The 8,883-nt window shown below is 39.1% G+C and overlaps 2 protein-coding genes across 2 annotated transcripts; both read right to left on the reverse strand.

Annotated features, from left to right (window-relative positions):
• Positions 1 to 523: 523 nt before the first annotated feature.
• LOC114522422 (zinc finger protein 883-like) lies at positions 524 to 3,914 on the reverse strand. The gene is made up of 2 exons (XM_028543099.1): positions 3,763 to 3,914; positions 524 to 2,703 (listed from the first exon to the last, which is right to left on the reverse strand). Exon 2 carries the CDS (start codon positions 2,573 to 2,575, stop codon positions 800 to 802), a length of 1,776 nt encoding a protein of 591 aa, XP_028398900.1. The 5' UTR covers positions 2,576 to 2,703; positions 3,763 to 3,914; the 3' UTR covers positions 524 to 799.
• Positions 3,915 to 4,752: 838 nt separating this feature from the next.
• Positions 4,753 to 6,703, reverse strand: LOC114522424. The gene is made up of 2 exons (XM_028543102.1): positions 6,605 to 6,703; positions 4,753 to 5,961 (listed from the first exon to the last, which is right to left on the reverse strand). Exon 2 carries the CDS (start codon positions 5,922 to 5,924, stop codon positions 5,022 to 5,024), a length of 903 nt encoding a protein of 300 aa, XP_028398903.1. The 5' UTR covers positions 5,925 to 5,961; positions 6,605 to 6,703; the 3' UTR covers positions 4,753 to 5,021.
• Positions 6,704 to 8,883: the final 2,180 nt, after the last annotated feature.

Genomic DNA, 8,883 nt, shown 5'->3' on the forward strand with positions numbered 1-8,883 from the left:
AGGATTTGATATCGGCGCAGTTGACAAACGTCTCAGGTTCATTTTTCTTCCAATTATTCCCTGTAGTATACCACTATTGCATCTGCAGTTAAAACTATAACTTCAGTTAAACATTTAATGAGCTTGAAGGCGCGCAATCGCCTATTTATGAATCCGTAAACAATACTCCCACTGACTGTTTGGCACTGGGGTAAAAAAGGCACAAGTAAATGTGCACTAAACGATATAGAAAATTGGACAAGAGCTTACGGTAAAAAAAGTACATATAACTTGCTTACGAACAACTGTCATATGTTTTCGATAAAATGGGCCAATATTATTTTTGTACGTGCGTGACCTCAGTCGCTTATGACGACTAAGTAATAATACTTTACACACCAGGGGGCCGGTTGTATGAAAGCTGGGATAGCGCTATTCACCGGATAGTGGGTTTTTCAATCGCTTTAAAATCGCCTTTGTTAGAGATAACTTTGACTAAATCTTAGTATTCCTAACTCGAGGATCCTCATTAATAATTGTTGGATCCAACGGCAACGCTGAAATTTTATTGCTTTTCAAGCATTTTTAGAACATTTGAGAAAATCACTATCCAGCTTTCATAAAACCGGCCCCAGAACACCCAAAAAATGTAATAGTTAAATTGAAATATAATATAAAGCTAAGGAAGTTGTTTATGAATGGAATATTTCAAAGGAGTCTCCAAGATGAGGTGTAGCCGGGACAATTCTGGTCTCTTCGCAAACAATGTCCCTAGCAGTCAGTAATGCTAGATTCACACAAGGACTTCGCACAATTCAATTCAACAATCACAATCGCACTCAGTTTTAATTTTTTTGTGGATCGCCATATGACTTTCTAGGTCATCAGGGAAATCAAACACAATATCACAGATCGAACAAGCCCAACGGACACCAGTAGGAGTGGATTTTGTGAATTCCACTTCCTGACAAACGGCGCATGTGAGTCTCGTGTTTCCACATTCTCTTGCGAGGTGTCTAAGGAATTTTCCGAATGTGCCATACAGCTTGCCGCAAATACCGCATTGATAACGCGTTTTATTGCTTAACTCCCCCACTAAAGATTTCCCCAAATCTTCTGGCTTGGCAATCTTTCTGCCACAAATGCTGCACGAAAGATGCATCTTTTTGTGCTTACGGAGGTTATGCTTAAACGAAAACTTCGCTTCGCAGAAATCACACTCGAATCGTTTTTCTCTTGCATGCATCTTTCGATGCCTCGACAAGTTCGCTGCCAACGAGAATTTCTTCCCACAAGCATCACACGCATAAGATCTTTTCCCAACGTGTGTTCTTTTATGACACCTTAACCCGCACGAGGTTCGGAACCCTTTCTCGCAAATGTCGCATTTGTGCGAGGTGCCCACCGTAATGTCACTAACAGTATGCGTTTTTTTATGTTTCGCTAGGGTTCTAGTGTTTTTATATACTTTCGAGCAAACATCACATGTATGAATTTTTTTGTGGTTTCTCAAACGGGCTTTTTCGAAGCACCTGTAACTACACATATCACAACCATAACGTTTTTCGCCAGTGTGCGTTCTCTTATGCGACATCAAAGTGGAAATTGTCGCGAACCTCTTCTGGCAAATATCACATTCATAGGGTTTTTCTCCGGTGTGTACTCGTTTATGAGCAGCAAGGGTATCAGACCTTTTGAAACTCTTTTGACAAACGTCGCATTTATATGGTTTGTTTTCTGAATGAGTTAGTTTGTGTCTTTTTAAATGAGTTAACAGAATAAATTTTTTGCCACAAACGTCACATTCGAACGCTCTTTCTTCGGAATGACTCTTTTTGTGGGATGTTAAAACACCAGATTGTGTGAATCTTTTCAGGCAAACATCACATTCATATGGTCTTTCCCCGGAATGTATTAGTATATGAACTCGTAGGGTTCTCCTGGCTGCAAATTTCTTGTGACAAACATCACATTCATGTAACCTTTCTCCAGTGTGTGTCGTTTTATGGCCCTTCAATTTGAACGAATCTCTGAACCTCTTCTTACAAACATCACATTCATAAGGTCTGTCTTGTGTGTGTATTTGTTTATGCGCTATCAAACCACTTCCAGAAGCACATTTGAACGGGCACAAACTGCATTCGTAAGGTTTTTCACCAGTGTGCACTCTTTTATGCACAATTAATTGACTTGATGTTGTAAATCGATTTTTACAAGTTTCACATTCAAAAGGTTTTTCGCCGGTGTGCCATCTTTTATGGTCAGTCAGGATGTTTCGCGAGGCAAATCTTTGCTGGCAAACATCACATTCAAAAGGTTTTTCACCAGTATGCGTTCTTTTATGCCCTTCTAGGTTATGAAGTCTTGCAAACCATTTCTTACAAACATCACATTGATAAGGTTTCTCTCCAGTGTGCACAATCATGTGTTTTTTTAAGCTCTTTGCATGTGATAGTTTCTTCTTGCAGACGTCACACTGGTGTTGATAGTGCATTTTTTTATGTCGCTTAAGCATTTGTGGCGTGGAAAATTGCTTCATGCAAACTTCACATTCATAATCTGATGTTGACATAGAATCATCAGAATTAGCAGACATTATTGAGAGCTTACCATATGCTTTCTATAATATATGAACTCACAGGAGGAAACTGAAAATGTATTCTTTTTTATCACCTGCAGCTGACAGAAGCTTCCTCTTGGTAAAAGTGAGTATTGCCTGGACCACTAAAAAATTGAATGAAAAATGCTATCAATTCGAAATTATTTGAAGGCAATGTCCAGTCAGGTTTGTGCAAAGGTTCTGCTCACAACAAATGGGACCCCACTACATAATTTAAAGATTGCCAAAATTTTGCATGCTTCAGACCTTTTTGCCCACTAACTTAATTCATACTCATTTAAAAGTTAAAACCATAGAGAAACCAAGATAGAATAAGCCATACTATTTTGTTACATGCAAAATATGAAGCCTGAAAAAAAACAGCAATGTCACGTGTGTGACCAGAGAATCACCCACTAATTATTTCCACATTTATTGGTGAGGTAAAATGATTTTTCATTCATGTGTTGGAGAAAGATGCTTTTCATCTTCAAATCCATTTCACTGAAAGTGGTTCTAAAAGGATCTTTTAGATGAGATTTTAATTGAGCAATTTGATAAATTCTGACTGTGCCAACCCTACACAAAAATATTTTATTTACCAGTAGTGTCTTCAAAATAATTTGTTATAAGATTGTTTGATTAAATGTATTTTGTATCATGAAACATGTAGTTGTCTTCTAAAAATATTCCAATGGAAACGTCAAGTGAATAGCAGAACAAATTCAAAACAAATATTTTTATAATGTTGAAACTCCCTAACTTGAAGCTCAGACAGTGCTGATAATGTGTAAACATTTCAACCAGTTAATATTTTGACAGTGCAATTCAGGACAACTATCAAATACAGGGTCAATCCAATACCTAGCAGGAAACAACTCCAGTTAGACAAGACAACGTATGCAGTTCTACACACAACATGCAATTGAAGCTCACTACAACAAAAGATTCTAAATTAACATTCATCCCATAAACAGACAAGGCGAGCGGGCAAAAATATTTGAATCTAGAAAATCAGAATCTAGAATCTTATCAAATCCTATTCTCAAGCAGTGCTATTAGAGTTCACTGTTATCAAGACGAAAAATGATCATGAAGATGAAGTATGACCTGTTTTATATTGCAAATTTACATAGTAACGAAATATCGAATCGTGCTCAAAATTTGCTTGCCCATTTACTCACCGATAAATTACTTTGACGTCACCAAACCTCCCGGAAAAGTCGACGACCAGTATTGATAAACAAATTTACGATTAATGATCCTTTTAAAATCTATTTGGCACTTTTTAACGTCCTTATGAACTTGGTTTAATACAGCCAATTTCTTCGAGCGCCTTCGGCATGTCCGAATCCGAAATTCAAATTCCAAAATAAATATTCAACGTGATGTGAAATGGCGGGAAAAGACTGGGACCAACTGTGAGGGAGGGCTCTCGGAATGAAATTGATTTATTTCTCTTGAAGTCATATTTCATTTCGGTTTAAATTTATGTAACATAATCACAAAATTTCTACTGGTTTCATAAAGAATAACAAAAAATATAATCGATTAAAGAGGCGGACTGGCCTATACTGGCTTATAAAACTAAAAAAAGAGGGCGCTATTTTACTTTCGTTCTAACACGAGCAACAGTTATTGAAAATGCGTGCGCTGCCATGTTGCGTCTAAAATTCGACCGCTACAATATTGAGTTTCAAACTGATACATGATTTAGATCAGATTATCTTTCCTGTGTTTTACTTCAATGGTTTTATCATTTCCTCCATAATTTTCCCCAAAATGGGGCGCCAAACGGCATGTAAATCAGGGGCGCACCGGGAAATTACCCGGTATCCCTGTGGGCCAGTCCGGGGAATCAGAATGGTTTCTATTCCCACAATCCTTCCGAGCCCTGATTGGCTAAAATACTGGCGATAAAGACTAGAAACTATAAAGTACTTTTCGGCAAAGCAATTATTGTTCTATTCATTCCGTATGGAGAGCACTTTAATATACAGGGGCCGGTTGTATGAAAGCCGGATAGCGCTATCCACCGGATAGTGCTTTTTTCAATCGCTTCAAAATCACCCGTTTTTTGCTACAACTTTGATTAAATCTTAGTATTCCTAAATCGAAGATCCTCTTTAATAATTGTCGCTTCCAAGCTGAAATTTTATCGCTTTTCGAGCATTTTTAGAAAGGTTGAAAAAATCACTATCCGGTGGATAGCGCTATCCGGCTTTCATACAACCGGCCCCAGAAGTTGAAGTTGGTCTACAGAATTGCAGTAAAAAGTAACAAACGAGGTAACAAATACAAATAATGACACGAACAAATATGAAAGGACCTTAATATCTTACAGTTAACTATTAAATACAAAGGAGCTTAAACCATTGGTAAATTCGTGCAACGGATTCTTAAAGTCACTTTGAATATTCAACTGTACCATTACTTGAAAATGTTAAGTGCAAACGCAATGTGTCGCTGGACAGTAACCGCCGGCGCAATTGGCAGAACACCAGGCATCAGACGCCGTCGGATTTATGGAATAGCATTGTGAGCCTTGTGGTGGGTTGCTTGTCGGCGGAGCTGTTGCAGGCGGTGTCGTAGCAGGTGGTGCAGGTATTTCAGGTTGACTCGAGCAAGGTGTTACTGTGGGGCAAACGACGGGCTTCGGGCAGTTGCAAGGTGGGCAGGTGCCCGTACTTGATGTAGTGACAGGATTCGGTGCCGGTGTGCCTGGACCCGGCGGGCTAGAAGATGGCAGGATCTTGATATCGGCGCAGTTGACAAACGTCTCAGGTTCATTTCCCCCCCAATTATTTCCTGTAGTATACCACCATTGCATCACGCAGTGATCACATGATAAGCCCGTGGGTAACCTGAGGGTGATGGTGTAATCACCGGCACCAGAATCGGGCAGTGTCCACTCCTGGTTCCCATTCTCCAACGCTAACATGTTCTTGTCCAGGTCCGCTTGCGTGATCGGTGGATTGACCAATGGTGCCACGCGAAATATGAAATAACCTTTGTGATGCGCTGTTATTTTCACGGTCACTTCAATCAGTTCCCCCTCGGTGTAGGTCTTTACGATGGGTGGATTTTTTGCAAAGACTCCCGGAGAAACGAAACGGGGATTGCTTATGCCATATTCATCGCCACAAGCCCCGCATTTCCCCCCGTGTTTCGACCACTGGACATTTCGGCCACCACAGCTCAATTGATTGTCAGTGTACTCCCTTGGACCAGAAAAACCGTATCGCCAGCGGCTGGCCCGGCTCGGAGGATCTTTCAGGTAGCCATGGCCATCGACCAGACTCAACAACATTGAGAGGGAAAGCAAACTAACCGCTACCGTCTTCATATTCTTGGCTGAAAGATGTCCTTCCTGAAGGTGTCACCTAGCATGACAAAGGAATGGGAAATTGTGAATGTTTGTTTACAAAGGCGAATTCATTTCAGCGATTTTAGGTCATGAATAGATGTGAATGAGTGCATGGTTTTGCTATGAACGTTTAGATAATAACCATGCCGTTATAGACAGCTCAATTATACATTTTGTCATTCATATATCTTTTACAAAACCTCCCCAAAATTGAATGCATATATAGACAATACTATCGAAATTTTAGCAAAAACCAAAACAACTATGGAAAGTGAATCGATATGCGATAAGAGAAAGCAATAGCATTTTCAACAGGTTTCTCGCGCTTGACTTCGATATTCATACAATCTTCATAATAGCTAACGGATAACACAAATCTAGATACAAGATCTGATAAGCATTGCATTTCAAAATCTTTAAGCAGAATATCAACCCTAGCCTTGATATACGAGTAAAATAGTCACGTACGATATACGCAAATCATAATTCCTATAATCAGTGGAATTCCGGGGAAAACACATACAACTATAATCTATACAGTATAGTAAAGAAAGGAAACCCTAACATAAAACTATCAGAAAGTTAAAGATATATATGGACACGAAAAAACATTACACAATACACATACATGCTAGAAGTTTCACTATAGATGTTCTTACCTTTTAAATCGCTAGTTTTTCTGTGATCCAAGAATGTAGCCTTAATTAATATACTAATCGACAGCTAAACATTTAATGAGCTTGAAGACGCGCAATCGCCTATTTATGAATCTTTAGACAATACTTAAAACTCCCACTGACTGTTCATCATGGCAGACGATGTATACCAAACCCAAACTGCGTGGGAACAATTGGTTCCATTCCAGACCCACCCCACTTTTGTCGTAAAATTTACACTTTTGGAAAAGAGCATCGATATTGGTCATTGTACACATAAAAATTACTGCTCTGCCATTGGTTAATTGCGTAAAAAACAGCATGCGGTCATTCAAAAATTACGTGCTTGCAGTAAACTAACTTACTCCATCAAACATGTGTAATTTGATATCGAACTTCAGAACTTAGTTTGGTTTTAAACCCTGCCACGGCTGATTCTATCGCCAGGAGAAACTCAACGCTCTGAATTTCATCATGTTAAAAGACAAATAGGTCACATAACTACGCCACAGGTTGAACATGTCCATGCGAATTGAATAAACCGCTATAAATTATGCTGGACAAATAATAATAAATACCCGAACAAGACGCCTACTCAGGCGATCACTCGGGCTACAGTTATCTCGTAGTAACATGGAATGTTCGTGACACCCGCGCGAGAAACGATCCTAGGACGATTTCGATTGGTTCGAAGACTTCGTGCCGCCCACGCGTGCTTTTGTAAACTCGCGACGCAAAAGAAAAAACCGAGCCCATTTTACAACTCGGTCTACCTCGATCTATAATGCCTCTGCTCGATCAGTAATGCGATGAACAAGTGATGTTATGGTATTTCTTTTCGAGGGTAGCTGGTGACATTACAGGAGTCAAGAGTCTCAACATTATTCTTCTTCAACATAAAACGTTCTTCATTTGAAAGTTGCCATTTAACACTTATTTACTTTGCCGAGTATAATGCTGATTACTGATGCCAAGGGAAACAGTGTGTTTTGTTGACCCGAGCTCGCCGTCGAACAAGGAGCGGTCGAGAGTCAACAAAACACACTGCTTTCCCGAGGTGTCAGTAAATAAGTGATTTGTTATTATATCTGGTGTCAAAATGAAAAAAAAAACAGAGGCTAAAGAAGAGCCAATACCTAGACATATACTTGTATAGATTAGAATATGAAACAATATAAAGTTAATTTAGTTCTTTATCCTCAAAAGTATACATGTTCGCCACTTTCCTGTGATTTCCAGGGCGCGTTGCTAGGGAAAGCATAGCAATTTGAAAGCTCGGCTCGTGTTGTTGATCACGCTTAATCATGGAAATTTGAAGCCCTCCACGCGTCGAGCTGAAAAAAGATGAATTTTGACTAAAACGTGCTTTAATTCGATACACAGGTGCCTAAACCCTCCTCCCCCCTGCAAACTCTTTTTTGTGGTTTTTCTAATAACAAAGAAAATTAAGATGCACTTTCCAATTCCAGAAGCATAATTAGTCAGTGCAAGGTATCCTCTTTCCTCCCCCCGGAGAAAAGGTCCATAGTTTGCATCATGAATGCTGATTGGACAGTCGCAACGCTAGGAAGGCTTTTCATTGGCTAAAGAAGAGTGCTGATGAAATAATGAAAAAGTGTGACAAATGATTAGTCGGGTGCTCCTGATGGTATGTAATTAATGATATTATCGTATCATGCCCATGAACGACGAGCGTTTGAATTTCATGCATGTCACTGTTCGGTCCTGAGAAGGCAATGATCATTTAGGCAGATCCATTACCTAACACCTCCTTCAATCATAACGTCTGCGATATTCTTGGCTAAAAGATGTCCTTCCAAAAGTCGTCGCCTAACATTACAAAGAATATAGGAAACTATGAAGTCTGTTTAAATAGCCGATTTCATTTCAGTCATTTTAGGTTTGTTATTCTTCTTTAAATAGACGTGAATTAGTGGATAAGCTATATATATATATGCATTAGAGTTCAGAAAATAACCTTAGCTTATATAATGAACCGCTCAACTATAGATTTTGTCATTCATGCATATCTTTGATCAAAATCGCCCAAAATATGGAGCGAGATTTCTATATGGGTTTAACCGCTTAAGATTGTAAGTGAAATGTTTACAAGTGATACGATCCATTGGTAAGTGCTTGCATGCTTTTGTTATCAGCCACTTCAGTTACGTAAAAAATGGCGTATGTACACTTCAAGAATGTTTGCGGTCGTAAATTGTTTTAAAAAAAGGAAAGTCCTTTAAAAAGATACCTGAAGCAGGAGATTATATTTTTTGTTGTCC

The sequence above is a fragment of the Dendronephthya gigantea genome, unplaced genomic scaffold, assembly GCF_004324835.1.
Source record: "Dendronephthya gigantea isolate DGI-Jeju-01 unplaced genomic scaffold, DenGig_1.0 000022F, whole genome shotgun sequence".
NCBI lineage: Eukaryota > Metazoa > Cnidaria > Anthozoa > Malacalcyonacea > Nephtheidae > Dendronephthya > Dendronephthya gigantea.

Excerpts from the sequence above, each read along its gene's own strand:
- LOC114522422 (XM_028543099.1), bottom strand. The coding sequence starts at position 2,575 with ATGTCTGCTAATTCTGATGATTCTATGTCAACATCAGATTATGAATGT.
- LOC114522424 (XM_028543102.1), bottom strand. The coding sequence starts at position 5,924 with ATGAAGACGGTAGCGGTTAGTTTGCTTTCCCTCTCAATGTTGTTGAGT.